Genomic DNA, 23,329 nt, shown 5'->3' with positions numbered 1-23,329 from the left:
CCCGCGCTCTGGCCCCTGCAGCGGCGCCACGCGTGGGAGGAGGGACTTCGGGGGCCAGCGGGAGACTTTGAGGAAGCCCCCGACGAAGCCCCCCGCCCCCCAAACCCAACCCCACGCTCACGGGCAGACGCCCCTCCGTCCACGGCAGGGGCTCGGTGTGGTCACCAGGCCCCGCCCCCGCGGGCAGCCCCCCTTGGCCGCGCCCGGCTGGCGGGGGGGGGCGGCGGAGCCGGGCACGTGGCTCGGGTCCGGACCCCCCCACGCCGCGCGCGGCCGCGGGGACAGAGGGGCGGGGCGCGCGGGGAGGGGGTCGCGCGGAGGCGGTGGCCGGCCAGCCGGCGGGCGGGGGTCGGCGGGCTTCCGGGCGGCGGCGGCGGGCGCGATGTGCGAGCGGGCGGCGCGCCTGTGCAGGGCCGGCGCGCACAGGCTGCTCCGGGAGCCGCCGCCGCAGGGCCGGGCGCTGGGCGGGCTGCTGCGCTGGGTGGGCGCCAGGATGGGCGAGCCCCGGGCGCCGCTGGTCCCCGACGCCCCCGCCGGCCCCGCCGCGGACCCCGGCCCCGCCGCGCTGCGCGGGGGCACCGCCGTCATCCTGGACGTGAGTACGGAGCCCCGGCGCCCGGCTCCCCTCCTCCCCGGCCCGTCCTTCCCCCCACTCCCAGCGGGGCAGGACCCTGACCCACCGCGACCCTCTGCGCCCCGGGGCGCGAGCCCCCGGCCCCTCCCTCTCCTCCTCAGGACCTGCAGTTTCCCAGAGTGGGGACCCCGAGCCCCTGAGACTCGAACACCGTCGCCTGCGCTGTCCCTGCCGGGCCCTTGCCGCGGTTCCCCGGGACGGTGGACGGGAGACCCCGGTGCGGGGGGGGGGGGGGGGGGAGGTTCCCTGGGGTCCCGCCCGTCCAGGTCCCCGCCCCGGGCATTACTTTAGAAAGCCCCAGCCCTCCCGCCCCACTGGACACCTGGCCTCCAGCCACCCATTGGGAAGTGAAGCCCCCCGCCCCAGCTCCCGTGCTTGCCCCCCCTTCCTCAGACCCCTGACACTGCCACCTGCCTGCCCTCCCCTGCCTGGACCTCAGGGGTCTTCCACGGATCCCTAGACTCGCCTTTCACCCACCCCACGCCCACCACGGAGGCCCCCTCCCCACCTCTACAAGCAGGCTCCTTCAAGGGGCAGGCTGGCGCCCCGTGGATGAGCAGCGGGTTTCAGGGAGGGGCCTGTGGGGGTGGAGGGGCGTGGGTGTTTCCTGCGTGGGCGAGTGAACACCTGCGGGGACCATGAGTAGGGACGTGGGCTGGGTCTCCCCTGTCCCAGTGCCAGGAACTATAGCGGGGAGGCGGTGGTGGGCAGGACAGGGGGAGCCCCAGACTGGCAAGCACACTGGGCAGCGCTGCGCCCCATCCCACCCCAAGGTCCGCAGCGCTGATGTGCTGGGCTGGGCCCCGCTGTCCCCACTGCTCCAGCTGTGGCCAGGCAGGGAGCCCCCCACCCCCGCCAGCCAACTGGGGGCCTCCCTTCCCTCAGCTGCCAGGATGGAAGGGGAAGGTGAGGGGGTGGGGTGCCCAGTGGAGGCTGGGACTGCCCGCTGTCTGCCGCGGCTGTAGCAGGATCCAGGAGTGGCCAGGTCAGGGCTCCTGCATGGGCAGGCAGGAGCAGGGGTGCTGGAAGGCCTGGGTGGGCAGAAGAGCCAGCCTGCCTGCCCCGCATTGCCCGGGCACAGGGTCCAAGCAGGGAGGAGGATGTTGGGGCAGCTTTCCCTGATCTCGCTTCCATATAAATCCACACAGGTGCCCCCGGCCCGCCAAGCACGGCTCTGCCTACTGCTGGGGGCAGTGTTGGGGTATCCCGGGTGGGTGGGGGTGCTGCCAACTGCAGAGCAACTGACCTGGGTCAAGGCCAACTCCCCCTTGTCTGGGGGTGTGTGGCACAGGGGAGGAGGGGAGCCTTGCTGAACCAACCCCACCTGGGCTCAGCTTCCTGCTTGCTAAAAGAAGCCGGCTGGATTGGGTGGGGGCTGCCCTGGGTCCCTTCTTGGAAGTCTGCATGCTGGTGACCTGGTGCCCGGGGCTCTGGCTGAAGTGCAGGGGCTGACCTGGGTTGGGGGGGTGGGGTGTGCAGTTCTGACAGGCTCCCAGGGGAGCCCTGTGGTGCAGGACGCCCCCTGCCCCCAAGAGAGCACGGTCTACACGGTCAACGGCAGGTGTCTGCGTTTGCCTTCCCTGGGAGGCTGCAAAATGCCCACACCTGTGCCTGGCCAGAGTGGCTTGGCGCTCCCGGAAGCCGGAAGGGGAGGGCCGCTGGTGTTAGAGCTGCACCTGGTCTCCGGCCCCGCATGCTGGTCCAGGGCTTTGCCTCAGAGGTGCCTGGGGTGCTGCTGGGAGTGGATTAGCAGGTGTTACTCCAATTGAGACTAGGGGTCCGAGCTGCCCCCGGCTCGTCTCTGTAGTTGCTTCCCTGGGCAGAAGGAGGCCTGCAGCCGTGCTTGGAGTGAGAGCACCCGTGGGCACACGGGAGCAAGTGTGGCCAAGGGTGGGCTGGCGCCACAGAAGTCAGCGGGGAGCAGCTGCCTCTGCCCGGAGCCCCCCGGGGCTGGCCGGCCCTCCCTCCAGGGGAATTGGCTGGAGGACCAGGACCTCCACACCTGGGTGGAAGCCTCTGGAAGGCGCCTGCTTGGCCAGCCCGGCCCAGGCTGACTCCACTTCTTTCCTCTACAGATCTTCCGCCGCGCGGACAAAAACGGTGAGTTGCCCTTCGGGACTGCGGCAAGGAGCAGGGACTGGCCCCAAGGGTGGGAGGCTCAGGCAGCCTTGAACCAGGAACACAGGGCACCGAAGTCGCTGAGCCCTGATGCTGGCACAGCTGTGTGCCTTGGTTTGCTGGCTTGAGAAATGGGTCCTGGTGGTTCCGCCTTAGCGGGATGCTGAGCGGCTTGCGCAGGCTTGTGTCCATGCTTGGGGGGAGGGTACCTTGGGGGGAGGGTACCTTGGGGGGAGGGTACCTTGTCTGTGCTAAGCACTTGCAGCTGTTCCGCAGCCCTCACGTGGCCGGGCTGGGCTGGGGGAGGGGGACAGAGACCACTCTTGCTGGCCCCAGATGTCAGGGCACTCGTCCCCGCACGGGCCAGTGGCGTGAAGGAGGCCCTGGCTCACCGGCCGTTGACTCCTGGCCCTTGAACCCTGATTCCCGGGGCTCCTCAGCTGAGGCGAGCTGCACATCCCAGGGGCCCACGTGAGCTCCCAATCAGAGAAAGTGAACAGCCCTGAGTCTGTCCACAGCCCCGGCTACAAACAACCACGGTCGCCGTTATTGGGCTGCAGTGCCATGGCCTCTGTTTGCTCCTCGGTGACATGGGTGGCCCCCTCCTCCTGGGTGTATCGGGGACCTGGGCAGGTGGTATGAGAAGCAGATGTCTGTAAGGGAACTCAGGGCGCCCTGGAGATGGGGGAGGCCTCTGATGTGCAGTAGTGACCTCGAGAGGCAGGTGCCAGGCGTCGGTACCAGACTGTCACTGCTCCTGGCACTGAGGGCCCCTCCTAGGCCTGGGGCTGAGGCCCGTTAGTGGTCCCGGGGGAACTGAAGAGGAAGGGTGTCAGGTGGGGAGAGGCTGTGGCCTCGCAGTGGAAGAAGCAGAAGGGGCAGGTGGGGGCCCTTGCAGGAGCAGGTGGGGCCGCAGGTCCCTGGCATCCACTAGCTGGACTGCAGGCCTCTGCGGTGGGGCCTGGTCTTGCCCTGTAACCCTCAGCAGGCCCTCAGGAGAGATGCGGTTGCAAGGGTGTGGCTGGGTGCCCTGGCACTGTTTGGGGTCTGGACAGCTGTGCGTTCCATGCCCACTGCTCAGGTGCCATGGCCTTGGGTGGCACGGATGGGCATTGTCCTTAGCGTTGCCCCCTGCCCAGCCCTTCACAGGGTGTGCTACACCCCCAGAGCTTAAGGCCGCAGGCCACGCCCCTCCTCCTGGGGCACCTGCCTTGCCTGCCTGCCTGGGAGTAGGGTAGGCGTTTCACGGGGACACGGGAGGAGTTGCTTGAGGAGCACCTGTCGGCTCAGGGCACGTGGGGGAGGTCACCCGAGCTTCCTCCTCCACCATGCGTGGAGCTGCGTGCACTGCCTGGCACCCTGCCCCACTCAGCCGCCCACAGAGTTCAGAGAGCAGGCACAGGGGGACGGCCCCAGCCCACACCCCCGGGGGAAGCAGGTGTGACCCTGTGTTCCTGGGGTGGTTCCCCCCACCCCCCGCTGTCCTCTGATGTCCCCACCCCCTCATCCTGACGCCAGAAGCCATGCTGGCAGGGGCCTGAGCGCAGCACACAGCAGCGTGGGCTGGAAGGAGCTGTGTGGGGGCACGGACAGGGCTGACTCAGGTTGGCCCGGAGGGCTGTGGGAGCTATTTTTCTGTTTGTTTTAAAGATTTGTTTATTGATGTGAAGGAGTTAAAGGGAGAGACGGGTATAGCGTCTGTTGGTTCACAGTTGGTGCAATGACCAGGGCTGGGCCTGTTGAAAGTTTCTTCCGGGTCTCCCACGCAGTGCAGGGGCCCAAGACCTAGGCCCTCCTCCACTGCTTTCCCAGGCCACAAGCAGGGAGCTGGACCAGAACCGGAGGAGCAGGGACTCAAACTGGCACCGCCACACCCCAGTGCTGCCCCAGCAGGAAGGGTCTAGCGTGATGATGTTGCAGGGGAACAGGAGTGACGGACCCAGGCTGCCAGTGGGAGGGGGTCTGACCTGACAGGCTCAAAGAACAGGGTTTCAGGGGCTAGCCTGGCATGGAGACTGCTGTGACGCACTCCTGCTTGGCCGGGGTGGGCCCTGGTCCCCAGGGAGGGCCAGAGTGTGGGCCCCGCCTGGCCGTGGCTCAGTGGCAGGTAGCAGTTTCCTCCAACAGGTTGTTGGCTTTGCGGAGGCGCCACCACAGGCTGAGAGGATGCTTGTTAACAGGGACACTTGTAAAAGGCCACTCCAGGGCATTGGACTTGTCTCATTGGACGGAGGCCTGGGTGGGTGGTGGGGCCTCGCCTTCCAGCCAGATGTCAACCATGTAACAGGCAGCTTGGGTGCGAGGACCCTAAGGAGCCTGGACAGGCAGGAGATGGAAGCTGTGCCAGCACCCCCAGGTGTAAACTGGCCCTGGGTGGCATTGGGTACAGGAACCACATGGCTTATGCTGAGGTCAGCGCCTGGCCTCAGTGTGCCTCAGCTTACCCCTCTGTAGAATGGGAGTGGTAGTATCATGTGGGACCTGTGTAAGGGAAACCCAGGAGTGAACCCTTGGAGTGAGCCTGTGTGCACTGGGCCATGCCTCCAGCTGCAGGCCCACCCCTACCCTTGTCTACACTGCTCACAGCCACGCCTTGGAGGTCTTGGATATCACAACTGGGTTTTTTTGTGTGTGTGTGGTTGTTGTTGTTTTAGATTTATTTATTTTTATTGGAAAGGCAGATTTGTAGAGAGGAGAGCAAGTGAGATCTTCCATCCGCTGGTTCACTCCCCGAATGGCCACGACAGCCAGAGCTGAGCCAGTCAGAACAGGGTCCTCTTCTGGATCTCCCACATGAGTGCAGGGTCCCAAGGCTTTGGACCATCCTATGCTGCTTTCCCAGGCCACGACCAGAGAGCTGGAAGGCTAGTGGAGCATCTGGGACATGAACTGGTGCCCATATGGATGCTGGTGCCTATGGAGGATTAGCCAGTTGAGCCATAACGACTGGGTTCTGTGGATTGTCCATGGTGGGTTCTGTGGATTGTCCATGGTGGGTTCTGTGGAGTGTCCGTGGTGGGTTCTGTGGCTTGTTCGTGGTGGGTTGTATAGATTGTCCATGGTGGGTTCTGTGGATTGTCCGTGGTGGGTTCTGTGGATTTTCTGTGGTGTGTTCTGTGGATTGTCCATGGTGGGTTCTGTGGATTGTCCATGATGGGTTCTGTGGAGTGTCCGTGGTGGGTTGTGTGGATTTGCCGTGGTAGGTTCTGTGGATTTTCTTTTCTTTTTTTTTTTTAAAGATTTATTTATTTTATTACAGTCAGATATACACAGAGGAGGAGAGACAGAGAGGAAGATCTTCCGTCCTATGATTCACTCCCCAAGTGAGCCGCAACGGGCCGGTGCTGTGCCGATCCGAAGCCGGAAACCAGGAACCTCTTCCGGGTCTCCCATGCAGGTGCAGGGTCCCAAAGCATTGGGCCGTCCTCAACTGCTTTCCCAGGCCACAAGCAGGGAGCTGGATGGGAAGTGGAGCTGCCGGGATTAGAACCGGCGCCCATATGGGATCCCGGGGCGCTCAAGGCGAGGACTTTAGCCGCTAGGCCATGCCACCAGGCCCGGTTCTGTGGACTTTCCATGGTGGGTTCTGTGGAGTGTCCGTGGTGGGTTGTGTGGATTTTCCGTGTTAGGTTCTGTGGATTTTCCATGGTGGGTTCTGTGGATTTTCCATGGTGAGTTCTGTGGATTTTCCATGGTGAGTTTGGCGTCTGTTGTGTGGGGTTATTTTGGATTGTCTGATCTTGGAAGGTGTAGATCCTGCCTCCTATGAGCTTGGAAGTTGAGCTGGAGTCACACAGGGTGGTGTGAGACCCCCCAGGCACACATGCTTCCCAGTCTCTCCCTCTAGGCCCTTACTTAGGACTTTGTGCTTTTTGGGGCAGAGGGATAGCAGGTGCAGTGACAGCGAATCAAGTATGTGGGTTGAGCCGGGACAGGGCTCTGGAGCAGGGACAGCCACACGGCCATGTCTGAGAACGACCCCTGCTCTGACCTGCACAGGTCAGCCATGTGTGCTTGCCCAGGCTGTGCCGTGCAGAAGGGCACCCACCTGAGGGGATGGAGACTCTCACATGCAAGTTGCCTGTGCTCTGAGGCTGGGCCCCTCCCTTCTCTCACACCCCTGTCTGAGCCACACCAGGGCATCAGGATCCTTGTCTGGGTGCTTGTCCAGATGGCGGGCCCCCCGGGGGCAGTGGAGGGGTCTGTGTGTATGGGTTCCTCCCTTCTCCTGGAACCTGTGGCCCCTAGCAGCCAGACGCCCCAAGGTGGGACAGGTGAGCCTTCAGGTCCCTCAGGAGCGGCGCTGGGCACAGGACAGAACAGGGTGCTCGGGCCATCAGCGGGCTCTTCTAGAGTCCTGATCTGCCTGAACCACCTGTTGTGGGGACCTAAGGTGACCTGTAGTGTCCCTGGCAGGTGCTGTGCCTGAAACAGCAGCATGAGGCTCAGGGAGTGGAGATCAGGACAGGATGCAGGCTTCTCCTGGCCCCCAAGCCCCGGCTCCAGTCCAGGACTGGCTACAGTGGCCCAGCCTGGCCCAATACCCCTTCCTTTGAGGGCTGGCTCCCCGACAGCTGCAAGCAGGTGGCTCATGCCAAGTGGTGCCAAGACCACTGGAGACTCTTGGAACCCAGACTTAGGGTGGGGTTGGCGGACAGGCAGGGCGAGCGTCTTGGCATGTGGCTGTGTGCTGTTCTGATCTACCTGCTGCTGGTGCCAGGAGCTTGGGATGAGTCGAGTGATGGGCAGTGGCCAGGCAGGGCAGTGGGTCAAGGCTCAAACCCCGTGTCAGCTGTGGGCATGGATCAGCGTTGTTCCATGGCTCGGGTGTGAGCTAACTGAGTGGGGGATGGACTGGAGTTGACCGGCTCACTGCCAGCCTGGACCAGGCTTCCCTGGGTCAGCCCCTCTCACATCTGCGGGCTGCCCTCCTGCCCACAGATGATGGGAAGCTGTCGCTGGAGGAGTTTCAGCTGTTCTTCGCGGACGGCGTCCTCAATGAACAGGAGCTGGAGTCGCTGTTCCACACCATCGACGCCGACAGCACCAAGTGAGTGAGCAGGCAACTCTCTGGGTCCCAGGCGCGCTGGCCTGGCCAGGGCAGTGTGTGGGCTAGGGGCATACACCCTGAGTTCCATTCTGTCCCTCTTCCCTGACTGCCTGTGATGTAGCCTGGGCTGATGGGAACCCTGTTTGAAAACAGGCTGTGTGGCACTTCCTTAGCCCTAACCTTGGCAGCCACAGCCAACCTCTGACCTGCTCTCAGCCCTCCCCTCCATCTCAGGGCCCACCACGGGCTCCTGCTAGATGAAGTACAAACTGCCTCTGCACACATATTCCAGCCCCCACACTGCTCTGAGCCTTTTCCTTGGGGACCCGCTGGTACCTGTGCCGCCTCACCTGTTTTGTGACAGAACCAGGGCCCATAGGCCCACTCAGGTGGGGAGCACCAGAGCTCCTGGGGGGCTGCCTGGAGCAGGTCTGATCATCTGGGGTCCCCTGTGGCTAGAGAGTTTCTGAACCAGCAGCAGCCTCCAGGCTGTTTGCAAGGGTCCCAGCATGCAGGACTGGGAGGCAGGTCCATGTCAGGCAATGGACTCTACAGGCTCCGAGGGTCCCTGGGCCTTGTAGGGCTTGGCAGGTGCAGGTGCTGCCCTGGGGTTTGTTCTTGTCTTGGTGCTTGAGCGAGCAGGGTGGGGAGCAGGATGGGGCAGGGAAGTGTTGCTTGTTGAGCCCTGCCAGGGGCGCAGGCTGGCCGCATCTCACACCTGGTCTGAGCAAAGACCTTGGTGCCAGTGTTCGGCCAAGTGTGAGTCATGGATACTAGCTGCTTCGGGGCACTAACCAGGCGCTGTGCCCAGAGCGTTTCACAGGAATCAGGGCAACACATGGCACGCTCACTGGCGCTAAACTAGAGGGCTGCATCCCACAGGACCCGCCAGAGCCCTGTGTCCATCCGTGTGCTCTGGCCCCTGCTCTCTGACATGGGAGGGGAAGCCTGCACCCCCACCTCCAGCCCTGGTGTATCCTTGTCCCACGCTGTTGGAGTGGAAGGCCCAGGGGCTGAGGAATGGGGACCTGGGGGACCCAAGGGCTGAGCAAGGAAGAGCTGGGGGGCCCAGGGGCTGAGGAGGGGGAGCCAGGGGCTGAGCAAGGGGGAGCTGGGTTGTGTGAAGTCATCCAGCACCCAGGACCCTGCCGCCTGCGCCAAGGGAGCTGTATCAATGGCCTGTGCCTGCTTTCCCCTCTCCACCCCAAGTCCCAGCCCCTCCCTGGTGCCTCGTGTTTCTGATATGATCAGAAACCTTCAGGAGGGAAAACAGGGTGGAGAGCGGGTGTGGGACCCCTGCTGGGTTCTTGGGGCATCCTCTTCCTGCCACGCTCACTTGTCCAGGGCAGCATTGGGGTGGGCACTAGAGGCCAAGCACTGCGCAGGCACCTGCTCAGGGCCAGGCCACACTGACGCTGACCCCACCCCTCTCTCCCTGCAGCCACGTGGACACCAAGGAGCTGTGCGGTAGGTGCCTGGCTGTGTGCAGGCAGGGGTGGGCTGGGCTGCATGGGAAGGGCGGATGCCCTGTGACCCCTGTCCTTTGCTCCCCCTCCCCAGATTACTTTGTGGACCACATGGGGGACTATGAGGATGTGCTGGCCTCCTTGGAAACGCTGAATCACTCGGTGCTGAAGGCCATGGGCTACACCAAGAAGGTCAGTGGGTATGGCTGGGCTCATGATGTCACAGGTGGGCAGGGCTGGGGGCGAGGTCCTCCCGGTGAGGGTCGGGTTGGGAATCCTTGGTCCCTCTCCCTGGGGTGACACCCCCTGTGTCCTCCAGGGTGCACACGCAGGTGCCAAACCCTCTCAGCTCCTGCCACCTACAGGGTGCCAGGCTGGAGAAGGTGCTGGAGCTGCTGGCTGAAGAGAGCCAGAGGAGAAATTGAGGCAGGAGCCACAGGAGGGCTGGACGGAGGCCAGGGCCGCCCCTGGATGGACAGGAGGCGCGCACTCACTGAGGCCCACAGGTCCAGGCCACTTAGTGAGGGTACCAGGAGAGGGAGGGCCCACATGGGTGGAGGCAGCTGAGCCGGCGGAGCAGGGACCCGAGTGCGTGGGGAAGCAGTGTGCAGGACTGGAAAGACCTGAGGAAGAAAGAAGCTCTGGGATGTTTCACAAAGCAATGCTTAGAGCTGCCCTGCGCCCACGTGAGGTCATGCTCCCAGGGGCTTGGGCATGTGCAGGTGGCAGGGACCTGAAATCCAGGCATCCTAGGCCCTGAGGTACAGCCATTGGCCCCCACAAGTGGGCCAGGAGCAAGACACGGCAGAGGTGCACATTCCGGCCTGGCCCTGCCCCGCACCTGGCTGCTTCCGTCCACCTCCCCATGGAGCCTGGCTCTCCATCGTTCAGGGTACCCGCGAGTGCTTGGGTGGACGGTGGGTTCCCCAGGGTGCAGGGCAGGTGCCCGCACAGCCCCCTGCAGCATCAGCTCCCGCCTGCGTCCTGGGCTTGCTGTGTGGAGGCTCCCGCTGTGGCGCCTGCAGCAGCCGTGGCACATCCTCAGGGCATGTTAAGTGGCTTTTGTCAGTGAAACTGCAACTGCTGGCTATGATTTTAAGTGCCCCCCCGTGCCCACACGCTAACTCCTGCTCACAGTGGTCTGGCGCCACACGTGTGCTGTCAGCTACACATGGGGCCTGTGCAGATGTGCACCTGCTCTGTGGCTGAGCTCCCATCCCCTCCCTGGTTAAGAGTCCTCCTCGGCACCGCCCGTGCTCAGGAGGCAGCGGTGGGAGTCTGCAGGTACCTATCACATCATTGTGAACTGACGGCAGAATTTCTGCCAGGGCCTCGCCCAGCTTGTGGATTCTGCCCTCAGATCTGCGCCCGGTGCCCACGCTCAAGCCTGAGGGGAACTTTGCTGCCCGTCGGGGTGGCCAGTGCTCACCTGTCCCAACGGGGTGGAGGTTGGGGGCTGAGGTGGGAGGGGCCTGGGTTCTGGGTATGGCTCACCTTGGTAAAAAGTGGGGTCCTTTTCCATCTAGAATGAGTGCAGCCAGAACTCTGGGTCGGGGTGTCGGGTAGACCGGCCCTGGGGTCCATTTTCTGCTTTTGAGCTCTTTCTGCTGTATTTATACTGTATCCTGGCTAATTTAGTGCTGATTACAGAGCATGGTTCATGATTGGTTTGTCTTAGAAAACTGAAACACTGCTTGTCAGGGAAGGGCTGAGCTACGGGGTGATATCCTACAGCTCCCCTACAGCCAGGGCATTGCCTGGCTTGGGATTGGTCCCATTTCCTGATGTCTTGCAACCTTAGTTGGACAGTCGCCTGCTCCGTTAACCAACCTCAGCAACGTGTGAAGTGCTTCCTGACATGTCTACGGCTCCCGTTCTGGTTGTCCCCTCCTGCCCTGTCCCCTGGGTGAGCCGCCTGACTGGGGGAAGTGAGCGTGCGATTGTCTCTTGGCTGTCTGCAGTTGGAACAGTTTGCTGTTGGGCATGTCCCTCACTGCCAGGGACCCTAACGGGAGTGTGGTGCCTTTGCTGAAAGGCCTGGGTATCCTCACTCACGTCTTGTTGCATTGCTCTGTGGTGACACCGAGTGACCTGAGGAACTACCGGGACATCTTCATCACACCACGTGTTGTCTTTAGAGCCATCCCTAAAAGGACCATCTTCTAAAGGGCTGGCATTGTGACCGTGGGATAAGCTGCACTTGCTGCTGTCCCATGTGGGCGCCGGTGAAGTCCTGGCTGCTCCATTCTGATCTGGCTCTCTGGTAATGTGCCCGGGAGAGCAGCAGGGGATGACCCGAGGGCCCCTGCCACCCGTGTTGGGGGACCCGGATGGAGCTGGCTTTCGCCTGGCCTAGCCCTGGCATTTGGGGAGTATACCAGCAAGTAGAAAAGCTCTCCTCATCTCCCTCTGTCACCTCCCCTTTCTGACGGATAGATGGATCTTCTATAAGCAGTTAGGTTCTTCCTACAAGGCAGTGCAGGTGCGACCTCCCAGGCCAGGCCTGCGTGCATTTCTGAGTGGGCTGCGTCTCACACTTCCCCATCTCACACAGCATCTTTTTTTTTTTTTAAAGATTTATTTTTTATTACAAAGTCAGATATACAGAGAGGAGGAGAGACAGAGAGGACGATTCTCCGTCCTATGATTCACTCCCCAAGTGAACCGCAACGGGCCGGTGCTGCGCCGATCCGATGCCGGGAACTAGGAACCTCTTCCGGGTCTCCCACATGGGTGCAGGGTCCCAATGCATTGGGCCGTCCTCGACTGCCCTCCCAGGCCACAAGCAGGGAGCTGGATGGGAAGTGGAGCTGCCGGGATTAGAACCGGTGCCCACATGGGATCCCGGGGGGCTCAAGGCGAGAACCCTAGCCGCTAGGCCACGCCGCCGGGCCCCTCACACAGCATCTTAAGGTCACTGCGGTACCAGGCAGGCCCTCGGGGGTCCAGGTGGGACCAGTAACCCAGCCGTGTTTCTTGCCCATTTCGGATTCACGAGGAATTCTTCCTAACCACGCTCTTCATGTCCTGTTTGTCCTGTCTTGCCTGGTTAACTGCCTTCCTTGACATGTCTGGCTCGTTTCTCCCACTGCGTTGGGTCAGCATTGATCCACCCGGCGCTCCCATCACTGCTGCAGCAGGCAGTCGGGTGTGTGTGGACTTTGTGGTGATACAAGTGGAACATTGTGAATGAATCCAAGCTATGGAGTGTGGAGCTTGGAGTACCACCAAGGTCTGGTTGAGGGCATCTTCAGCTGCTGCTCAGCTAGTAATGTCTGGGTGACTACCCCATCCCCCCGACACCCCCCTGCCCAGCAGGCTTGGCAGGTGAGATGCGGGGAGAAGCAGAAGGAAGTAGATTGTTACCCTCTCTCCCGAGAGCGGCTCCTGCGGCGCGGGGCCTCCCGCCTCTTCCTTGTTTTAGTGTTGCCAGCATCCCTCTGTGAGCAGAGAGTGACTTTCCACTTTGTTTTAACCAAACATCCTAACACGCTTCCCATGCGACGAAAGCCTTCCAAAGGCTCTATGGTGTTACTGGCATGGCCTCTGTCCATGGTCAGGCACGCTAGGCTATTTCCAAGGAATACTAACCACTAGGCCGCTTCCCCACATTTGGGGGTGTTTCTTCTTAAAACGTTCATAGTTATCTGGGTTTGGAAGGTGGAGGGACACAGAACTTCATCTGCTGGGACACAGCGCAGGTGAGGACTCAGTCAGGGCCAGGCAGCAGCTGGGACCCAGGAGCTCAACCCAGCTTTTCTGCCTGGGTATAGGGACCCACCTTCCCACCACTGTCCGCTGCTGCCTCCCTGGATGCGCAGTAGCAAGAGGCTGAACCCGGAAGCAACTTAGGGCTCAAATCCAGGTACCCAAACGGGATGCGATGTCCTGGGTGTGATCCTGCCTGCCTGCCTGCTGGCGAGATGGGATTTCATTGATCCCAGCTTGGGCTATCCCGGACCTGGGCCCGTGCCCTCACCATGATGGTGCTGCCCTGCCCGGGCCGTCCAATTGACCTGGGTCTGTGCCCTCACCATGACGGTGTGGCCTGGCCTGGCTACTAGCAGGTCCGCCGTGCTTGCCTCATCCCTCGTCTGCTGGCCTTCAGCTGCCGGCTGCACGTCACCTGTGAGGGTCCAGAGGAGAGGGTGAGAATCCTATGTTGCAGTTCAGTAGTGACTCCTCAAATGGGTTACTGTTGATGTGCCTAGGTGCTGTCACCCGCTGCTCGTGTGGAGTCCTGGCCCCCGCCTGGGTTTGTTGCACCGTCTGGGGAATGAACCAGTGAACAGATTGCTCCTTTCCGCACCCACACGTGCTGTGCCTTTCAAAAAAATAAACGTCCACATGTTTAACTTATTTCCGTTTTGTTTGAAAGGCAGGGAGATGGGCAGAGATCTTCCTGTGGTTCACTCCCCAGAGGCCTGCATCAGCTGAGGCTGGGCCAAGCAGGAGTTCACTTTGGCTTGGGCCCCAGGGCTTTGAGCCGTCATCTGCCGTCTCCTGGGGTGCTTGGCAGGAGACTGGATCAGAAGTAGGGGAGTCAGAACTTAGACCAGGCTCTCCCATCGGACATGTTGTCCACTTGGGAGGATGCCACCCATGGATCCTGTGTCTAGACTTGGCTAACGCAAAGCACTTTCTGTTCCCTGGGGGAACAGGACTGTTTGGGATTGGGGCCGCTGTTTCTCTCGCATGCTCACCGAGTGCTGTATAGGTGAGAATTACTGAGGCTGGCTCCTACCCCTGTGACCTCACTGCCTAGTTGCTGGGCTCCCCATCCCTCCTCTTGACCCCTTCCAACTTGGAGAATGTTGCTCTCCAGGCCTGGGAGACAGTGCCATCAGGAGCCTCTGAGGTCTCCCTGGGGCCTGCACAGGCATTGACTTGTCCCCTGTGTGCACAGGTTGGAGTCTTGAAGACTTATTTTACTTATTTGAAAGGCAGACACAGAGAAATGTTCCACCTGCTGGTACACCTCCCAGATGGCCGCAGCAGTCAGGCTGGGCCTGGAATTGCATACATGGTGGCAGGGGTCCAAAGCAGTTGGCCATCTGCTGCTGCTTTCCTAGGTGCAGCAGGAGGGAGCGGGATGGGGGGTGGAGCAGCTGGGACACGAACCTGCACTCCTTTGGGTAGCAGGTGTGCTGCCCCAGGCTTTGGGTTCTAGGTCTGTTCCTTGGTGGGGTCTGTAGAACTGTCCTCAGTGTAACTGGCCTTGTGGGACCCCTGCCTGGGAGCACCAGCTGGCCAGTGGCCAGCGCTGCAGTGTTCACTTTTTGCGAACCATGAGGTGTCTGGGAGCCTTTTTGTCTGGATGAGTGAGGTGAGCTTGTCTGCCGTCTGGGTAGGAAGGGGAGGGCTCGTGCCATGCCAGGCTGCAGTTACCGTGCTCACAGCCACAGCCCTCTGCAGGACCCTCTGCGTCCCGCACAGGTGGTCAGGGCATCTGGTCCTGCCTCACGTGGCTTCCCTGCCCCAGCCTCTGCCCTGCTAATTCATTCCAATCAGTCATGCATGGCTTCGTTTGCTTTCCTGTGCAGCTCTGTGCTCCTGGCTCTGCCCGGAGCTCCCAGGTGTCAGGGCCCCTGGCCGAGGCAGAGGAAGGGCAGCATAAACTCTGGGGCACCTGGAGCCCAGCCACGTGGATGTCCTCTACTTGCGGGCTCTGGGTGAGCCTGACTGTCCCTGACCTGCTGTCCTGCAGGAAGATGCTGACCCCAGGTGTGAAGGGCCACCTGCAGGTGTGTCTTCAATGTGCCCCCTCTGCCTTCCACAGGTATACGAGGGCGGGAGCAACGTGGACCAGTTCGTGACCCGCTTCCTCCTGAAGGAGACAGCCAGTCAGATCCAGTCACTGCTGAGCTCTGTGGAGAGCGCCGTGGAGGCCATTGAGGAGCAGACCAGCCAGATCCGGTGCGGGAGGTGGGCTGGCCTCCGGCGCCTGCCTGCCTGCCTTGCAGCTGTTTCTGTAGCTGCTGCTGCATGCATCTCCCTGCGCCTCTAGTGGCCGGCTGGGTCCTGGGGCAGTTGAACCCCTCGCCCAGTAGTTCCCAGTAAGACTGCTGAGGATGTAGAATGCACACATCCGTGCAGTGAAGCCCTACACACACAATGTTCTCCTGGTACTCCAAGAATGCATGGTCCACGTAACGCTGGCATTGTGTGCAGGGAGAGGTATATGGGCACCATGTGCCAGACAGGAAGTACCTAAAGCATCATACCTCCTGCTGCCCATGGTGGTTGGTGTCCCGGGCCGGCTGCTGCCTCGCCGGACAGGGGCTGGTGTCCCGGGCCGGCTGCCGCCTCGCCGGACAGGGGCTGGAGTCCCAGGTCGGCTGCCTCCTCGCCGGACAGGGGCTGGGGTCCCGGGCCGGCTGACCCAGCAGTGACTGCACTGTCTGCTCAGTGGTGTGATCCCCAGATGTGCCTGCTGGGGTACCTGCTTCCTAGTCACCTAGGATCTCCAGCTGCAATGCCTGCTCCCTGAGGGTGTGCCAGCTGATGCCATGCTGGGTCACAGCCCAGAGCACCACCTCGTTAGTCTGGTGCAGAGCTGGGGGCCCTGTCTTACCTGGGCAGGCACCACCTCGTTAGTCTGGTGCAGAGCTGGGGGCCCTGTCTTACCTGGGCAGGCACCACCTCGTTAGTCTGGTGCAGAGCTGGGGGCCCTGTCTTACCTGGGCAGGCACCACCTCGTTAGTCTGGTGCAGAGCTGGGGGCCCTGTCTTACCTGGGCAGGCACCACCTCGTTAGTCTGGTGCAGAGCTGGGGGCCCTGTCTTACCTGGGCAGGCACCACCTCGTTAGTCTGGTGCAGAGCTGGGGGCCCTGTCTTACCTGGGCAGGCACCACCTCGTTAGTCTGGTGCAGAGCTGGGGGCCCTGTCTTACCTGGGCAGGCACCACCTCGTTAGTCTGGTGCAGAGCTGGGGGCCCTGTCTTACCTGGGCAGGCACCACCTCGTTAGTCTGGTGCAGAGCTGGGGGCCCTGTCTTACCTGGGCAGGCACCACCTCGTTAGTCTGGTGCAGAGCTGGGGGCCCTGTCTTACCTGGGCAGGCACCACCTCGTTAGTCTGGTGCAGAGCTGGGGGCCCTGTCTTACCTGGGCAGGCACCACCTCGTTAGTCTGGTGCAGAGCTGGGGGCCCTGTCTTACCTGGGCAGGCACCACCTTGTTAGTCTGGTGCAGAGCTGGGGGCCCTGTCTTACCTGGGCAGGCAGTTCTGCGGCATGGTGTCACATCTGATTCCTTGTTGGCAGCTCAGGCAGGCACTGAAGGGATCCTAAGTGTGGGCTATGGGTAGAGGGGGTGGCATGTGCTCCCCATGCCTCCCCACCTTGAGCCAGCCCAGCTCTTGGTTCCAGCTGCGGGTACAGATGTCATGCCTGGCATGCACAGCCCCCGGCCTCCCCTTCGTCGGCTATGGCCTGGCACTGTGGAGGCTCGGCTGGCCTTCCTGCTGTGGGGAACGGGGTATTCTCCCGCAGGCGAGAACCTTGCTCAGCCTTTCAGTTTATGCAAGACGAATTCTAGAACACGTTGAGGCAGCAGGGACAGGGCAGGGGTCTGTCTATACACATGTATGTCTGCAGAGGCCCATGCCCCATTGCATGAGACACCGGGGGCGGGCCGGGCCCTACTGCAGGGCTGCATGACTCTCACCATCCTGTCATTGTCTTCATTCTTGGTGATTTATAGACTTGCCTTTATTGGGGGGGTGGAGGTATTCCCAAGGCACCAAACAGGCGATAGGCAGGGAGAAGGTGAACTGGGGTGGGGGCTGCTTCGGAGGGAGCCAACCAAGCCCTGGGCCATGCGCAGAGCCCACCCACGGCACCCCACCCCTATGGGGCAGGCATAGTGGTCAGGCCAAGGCCCTGTGCTGGCTGGGCCAGAGCTCCGGTTTGAATCTGGCTCCATTCTAGAAGCTCTGAGCACTGCCACCAACATCCTCCCTCCCCATCGCCCCTGCAGACAGAACCACAGCCAGTCCAGCCGCGGTACAGGAGAGACCTGGTACCGAAGCCCCTCTCCGCCTTATGCCCCCAACCACAAGCTTGTGGCTGCGGACCCAGCCAGGAGCCTCCCCTCTGGTGAGAGGGGCAGCGGCCAGGGTTGGGCCAGCAGGGGTTCTGAGGAGTGGTGGGCTGGGCCAAGTGCACCTGCACATCAGCAGCACCTGGCTCTTTCCTAGCCCCCCAGGACCTCAAGGAGCAGGGCCTGCAGGCCCAGGTCACCCGGTTGGCAGAACTGATCGGGAGGTTGGAAAGCAAGGTAAGCCTGGGCCAGGTCCCCGGAGGGGTGTGCAGGGGGGCGGGAGCCTCGGACACCTCACCCAGATGGGCGGTGGTGCTAGAATACAGCACTAAGGCTGGATCCACGGCCCCTGCAGGGGCAGGTCTGGGAGCAGCGATCCACTGGCAGGAGGGATGGCAAGCAGGGCACCCAACAGCACCAGGGTACCAAGTGAGACCGGGCAGGACCAGGTGCAGCCATGGGTGACAGGGCGTGAAGTGGCCAGGCATGGAGGCCAGCCCAGAGCCTAAGCTCCTGACCGGAGAGCCAGCTGGGACCCAGTGAAGTGACATCTTAGTGGTACAGGGGCCACTTAATGTGGAGCCGTTCTGACACCCCCTGGTAGGGAAGCTGCCCCCACATGCCCCACCCTGCACAGGCGACAGGCCAAGTCCCCGCTGGCTGAGGCCTGGGCTTGGAGAGGGTTTTTTCTTACATCTGCCTGGGTTTGGTAGTTACCAAGCCAGGAGTGAGCTGCCTGGGTGGGAGAAGCTGGCTGGACCCTGGGCCTGGTTGTCATGGCAGCGTGGCAGGCGCCTCTGCGGGGAGGTGCTTTGAAGCTTATTTTTAGCACCGCCCAGGTCGCCCTAACAACCAGGCTCATGCTAGCTGCTAACCAGGGAGTAACCTGGGTGTCTTAGAGCTGCAGCGGGCCCGCCTCTGGCCTCTGATTGGCCCAGGTCGGTCCAGACCCTGGCACCCTGAGGTGCTGCCTGGGCAGGGAGGATGCAGGCAGCATTGGTGTCCAGGGCAGGGCGATGGCGCCCCTTTTCCCTGTGGCCTGCTGGGTGGCAGGAAGCAAGGGGACCATGCATCGCAGCCCACACTCAGGTTGGCAAGGCTGGGAACCTGTGAGGTCTGGGTGGCCACACCCAGGACAGAGCCCTGGAGTCCCTGTGGCCCCTTGGAACTGTCCGGGCAGCTTCCTGGTCTCCCACTGCAGGTCACGGGGTCACGGGGTCCAGAGGGCTTGCTGGCAGGCCGGGGGTGGCCCCGAGTGCTGCCGTGGCCACGGGGTCCAGAGGGCTTGCTGGCAGGCCGGGGGTGGCCCCGAGTGCTGCCGTGGCCACGGGGTCCAGAGGGCTTGCTGGCAGGCCGGGGGTGGCCCCGAGTGCTGCCGTGGCCACGGGGTCCAGAGGGCTTGCTGGCAGGCCGGGGGTGGCCCCGAGTGCTGCCGTGGCCACGGGGTCCAGAGGGCTTGCTGGCAGGCCGGGGGTGGCCCCGAGTGCTGCCGTGTCACCAGGGCCACGTTGGGCTCGTTTCAGACGCTGTGGTTCGACCTGCAGCAGCGCCTCTCGGATGACGAAGGCACCAACATGGTGAGGCCCCTTTCCTGATCAGGTTGGCCGGGACCACCCCTTGCTTGGGTGGCTCTGGGCTCCACCAGGACGTGGGGGCTGCTGGTAGCTTTTGGTGGAGGGGGGACTTTCTCTACCGGCCCCAGTGACCGGGCCCCACTCTGGCCCCGCAGCACCTGCAGCTGGTCCGGCAGGAGATGGCTGTGTGCCCAGAGCAGCTGAGCGACTTCATGGATGCCCTGCGCCAGTACCTGCGGGGCACGGCGGGAGCGCAGAACTGCTTCCAGTGCGTATGGCGGGGACACACAGACACCAGGGCTTAGGCTGCTGCTTGGCATGGCTGAGCATGGCAGCCAAGTCCGGGGAGGCCTGTGTGCTCGGCCCCTGGGGTTCTCACCAGATCTCACCTCCCTGCATTCACTCTGCTCTGACTGTCCCCCCTCCTCACTCTCCCTCAGGGGTCTTCCTCGCTGCTCTCTCTAGCTGTGGTTTCTGGAAGTCACTGTTCCAATGCCGGTCCTGAAGGCATGAGAGCCCGGGTGTGGAGTTAGAGTGAGCAGGGACAGAGCGGGGGACGCTCCTCTGTGTTCCCTGGCATGCTCAAGTCTTTCCCTCCCTGTTCAGTCCCCGCTCGCTCTGTCTCCCTCCCTCCCTCTCCTGTCTCCCTCACAGGTATGGCAACCTGCTCTCACCTTTTCCTGCCGGTCCAGCTCCTGTTCTCTGCCTCTCGCTGGCCCCGCCGTGCCTAGCCTCCTGCTCTCCCTGCTCTTCAGAGAGTAGAGGGGGTAGACAGGGAGAGATGAGAGTAGTGACCCAACAGGGAACTGCACCAGCGAGAGAGGACGGAGAAAAAAATAGCAACCCAATGAGACGAGCGAGCAGTGCCAGTTAGAGACCAGGGAGCTAGACTTGTGGGACAGAGAGAGGAGTGAGACAGACCACTTCCCATCCAGCTCCCTGCGTGTGGCCTGGGACCCTGCACCACGTGGGAGGCCTGGAAGGAGCTCCTGGCTTCAGATTGGCTCAGCTCCGGCTACTGCGGCCACTTGGGGGATAAACCAGTGGATGGAAGATAGTTCTGTCTCTCCTTGTCTCTGTGAATCTGACTTCCAATAAAAGTAAATAAAATCTCAAAAGAACAGAGAAAGGGAAAACAGAATCTTGGAAATAAGCAACTGTGACCAGTGAGGGAGAATAAGAGGCCAACCAGGGAGTTAGAAACCTGAGGGTGAACGAGAGACTAGTGACAGAAGAGGGGGACAGAGACCCGTTAGAGGGAGAGAGCAGTGAGGTCAGAGGACAGTGTGAACCCAGAAAATCATGAGCGCGAGCAGACAGGAGACAGTGAGAGGGAGCACAGCAAGACAGAGCAGCAAGAGCGCCCAGAGAAAGATGGAACGGGGGACAGATCAGAGACCAGTGAGGGAGACCAGTGCCCAGCCCAGCTGGCCTGGGGGAGCAGGTCTATCTAGTTGGGTGAAGGGCTAAGGCAGCCAGGGACCAGGAGCAGCCAGAGCTGCTGGGTGCGTGGGGCGGGGAGCACGTGCCCACGGCACTAGCCCGGCCCCGGGCTGGAGCCCCTGGCAGAGGACCTGGGTTGGAGCTGGCTCCACTTCTGTCTCTGCCCTGGGGCAGGCTGGACAGAGCTGCTCTCCTGAGTGCCCACCACTGGGAGGGTCTGCCCTCTATGCAGAGGCTCTGGCTCTGTGTGTCTCAGGCGACTCTGGGTGGCCAGGCCCAGCCCAGCCGCCCCAGCATTGCTCTGGGCAGAGCAGCAGAGGCCTGGGCCCGAGGGTGAGTGCAGCAGGCTTCCTCTGGACCAGGCCTGCCCTTGTCCCCCAGAGACTCTTGGGTTGCCCTAGAGCAGGCGCGAGGGGGAAGTGAGGCCCCGTTAATCACTCCTTCTTGCCACTGTCGCTCAGCATTGCTGCCGTGAGGCTGTCGGATGGTGTCACCTTTGTTATCTACGAGTTCTGGGAGACGGAGGAGAAGTGGAAGAGGTAGGCATGGAGGTCCCGGACAGCCCTCCGTCCAGTCCCCTGTGCCCTGCTGCCCACTGAGAGCACCATCCCCCCTGTGGCTCCCCGAGTCCTTGGGCATAGGAAGTGAACCCCCGGTGGCCTCAGCATCATTGCCCAAGGTAGGCGAGGGACCCCGGGGGACGGGAGTCCGTATGGCCCATAAACGATGGCTGCGGGAGGATGCTGGCTCTGTGCCCCTGCCCCCCATCTTCCCGAGACCCAGTACCCACTGGTGAGCTTGGGGCTGCACTTCTCCTCCCAGGCATAGCACGGTGGCCTGGCCTTGCACCCTCCTTCCCACGGGTGCCCTCACCTCCCACCCTGGGTTACAGGCACCTGCAGAGCCCTGAGTGCAAGGCGTTCCGGCATGTTAAGGTAGACACGCTGAGCCAGCCCGAGGCCCTCTCCAGGATCGCTGTGCCAGGTACCAAGCCCTGCCTTGGGGCAGCTCTCAGGGCATTGCCCGCTCCCGAGGAGGGGCCACAATCTCCTCTCCCTGTCCCGTGGGGTGGCATGGAGGCCACGGGTGGGACTCCCACAACCAGGGTACCAACATGCTGGGGAGAGTGGCTCCCTGCACCTACCCCTTACACTCTGTGCAGAGCTGGCACAAGATGAAGGGGACATGGCCCTGTGGGATGGGCTCTCCTGCTAGGCAGCAGGTGGAGCAACAGATGCTGGCCACGGGTGGTCACCTGGGACAGCGGGGCCCAGCCGCTCCCCTGTGCCCACCCTCTCCGCATCCCTCTGCTGCCCTTTCCAGCTGCCTGGTGTAGCGTGGGCCGGGACTGACCCTCCGAGGCCTGCAGTTGAGGAGCCTGCGGTCCAGCCCCCTGTTCGACAAACTCTGGTCTGTCTCTGCAGTGTTTGCCACCAGAACACCCTCTCCCGGCTCTCCGAAGTGAAAGAGGGCCCCGCTGCTCCCCGATGGCCTGGGAGTAGGGCCGTGGGCAGCCACTGTGGCCTTCCCCTCGGCTCCCTGGGAGGGGTGCAGCTGCCTCTGCCCCGCCGCCACTTTCTCCTTCCTGGTAGGAGCTGTGACCCCGTAGTGCCCACCCTGGGCTCAGGCCTTAGAGCTCACATAGCCAGTGCCACGCAGCAGGCCACCACCGTGCACCCAGGCACCCAATAAACACCGCTTGGGAACGGCCGCACATTGTCCATTCTCTGGAAGAGACACACATGGGCGTCAGTTGGCATGGGGCAGCTGTGCTCCTACCCATGAGCTGTGGGTGGGCAGCACCCCCATGCAGAGGTGGTGTTGTCAATGACCGGGCTTGGGCGGGGCACACAGGGCGGAGACCCCCGGAGCACGCTTGGGGTCTGTGACTCACAGGCGTGAGGGTGGACACGGAGGGTGAGGCCCACTGTATGGACTGAGCGTGACCCGCCAGGTTCTCCCCGACCCTGACACTTGGCACTGCTTCCCTCAGCCAGTGAAGGCACAGTGTGTGCGCAAGCCATGCCCAGGCCACTGCAACAGGACAAGAACACAACACTCTGAGCTGAAGGTGCTGGGGTCTGCAGGACCACCCTGCCTTCAGGCTCAGGCCTGGTCAGCAGCACAGACTCCCACACTGAGGCTCAGCGCGGCGGAGCGTGGGCAGGGAGGACAGCGTGGGGCCCTCGGCTCCCCCTACACTAACAGGAGTAGCCCCGCACAGGAAACCCACAGTGCTGGCCCAGAGCAGCGTGGGTCAGGCCCACGTGGGCACCAAGACATGCTCCCCTGCCCGCGTGGGCCTGGACGTGCCAGCCCCTCAGAATCCCTCGGGCTCCTGCCTGCACTGCTGCCTGGAGCCCCCGACCCCGGGCTGCCACTGGGCATGGCCGCAAGCACAGGGTAGGAGTGGTGGGCGTGGTGAGGTGAGATGGTGACAGGCCCCCTAGGCGTCCTGTCCAGCCTCCACTTTCCCCTCTGTAAAGCAGGCAGTGGCCTGGCTGGTGAGAACAGGGGCCGAGCACCTGCTGGCAGCACTAGCAGGTCCCCACCACAGGCTAAGGCTGTTGGAGGTGCTCATGAGGAACCTGTCACTGAGTGCAGTGTGCCATGGCTCCCCTCTCTCCTGCCGCTGGCCCATGCTCTGCCCGCGTGCCCTCGGGGGTCAAGTTGGAGAGGGTGCCTTTGGGTTCACTTCCTGCCCAGGAGGCAACAGAGTGCCCTTGGTCACACCTCGGTATGTGGTCCTCTTTTGCTCCCCTCCCCGCTGCCCTGGACAGGCAGTGAAGTCCACACAGCAAACCACTGGTTCAGGCAAGACCCAGAGCCAGTTGGCAAACTGCCAGGCCCCCACTGATGTGGGGGAGTGACTGTGAGTTCATTCAGTGCGGCCTGGGTCCTGCACAGCTGTGTACCGCTCCCCTGCCCTCCAGGGTGTGGGCCAACCCCAGGACAGAGGCAGAGATAGACACAGCCCGGGCACGCGCTCCAGCAGGCAGCACCGG

General features: G+C 62.6%; 1 protein-coding gene across 4 annotated transcripts; it reads left to right on the top strand.

Annotated features, from left to right (window-relative positions):
* The first annotated feature begins 78 nt into the window (after nucleotides 1-78).
* NECAB2 (N-terminal EF-hand calcium binding protein 2) lies at nucleotides 79-21,712 on the top strand. 4 transcript variants are annotated; one of them, XM_058674321.1, is made up of 13 exons: nucleotides 79-595; nucleotides 2,710-2,734; nucleotides 7,694-7,802; nucleotides 9,244-9,269; nucleotides 9,363-9,460; nucleotides 15,048-15,184; nucleotides 17,245-17,363; nucleotides 17,465-17,544; nucleotides 18,831-18,884; nucleotides 19,037-19,149; nucleotides 20,786-20,863; nucleotides 21,217-21,308; nucleotides 21,648-21,712. In XM_058674321.1, exons 1-13 carry the CDS (start codon nucleotides 383-385, stop codon nucleotides 21,674-21,676), a joined length of 1,173 nt encoding a protein of 390 aa, XP_058530304.1. In that variant the 5' UTR covers nucleotides 79-382; the 3' UTR covers nucleotides 21,677-21,712. The 4 variants fall into 4 exon arrangements, with proteins under 4 accessions (XP_058530304.1, XP_058530303.1, XP_058530301.1 ...); XM_058674320.1 differs by lacking the exons at nucleotides 79-595; nucleotides 9,244-9,269 and having other exon boundaries at nucleotides 2,608-2,734; nucleotides 21,648-21,707; XM_058674318.1 differs by lacking the exons at nucleotides 79-595; nucleotides 9,244-9,269 and having other exon boundaries at nucleotides 2,608-2,734; nucleotides 15,048-15,193; nucleotides 21,217-21,698.
* The last annotated feature ends 1,617 nt before the right edge of the window (nucleotides 21,713-23,329 follow it).

This window comes from Ochotona princeps, chromosome 16 (assembly GCF_030435755.1).
Source record: "Ochotona princeps isolate mOchPri1 chromosome 16, mOchPri1.hap1, whole genome shotgun sequence".
NCBI classification, from domain to species: Eukaryota; Metazoa; Chordata; class Mammalia; order Lagomorpha; family Ochotonidae; genus Ochotona; species Ochotona princeps.
Note: the sequence above shows the minus strand (reverse complement) of the source record. Positions and strands in the feature narration are given on the sequence as shown.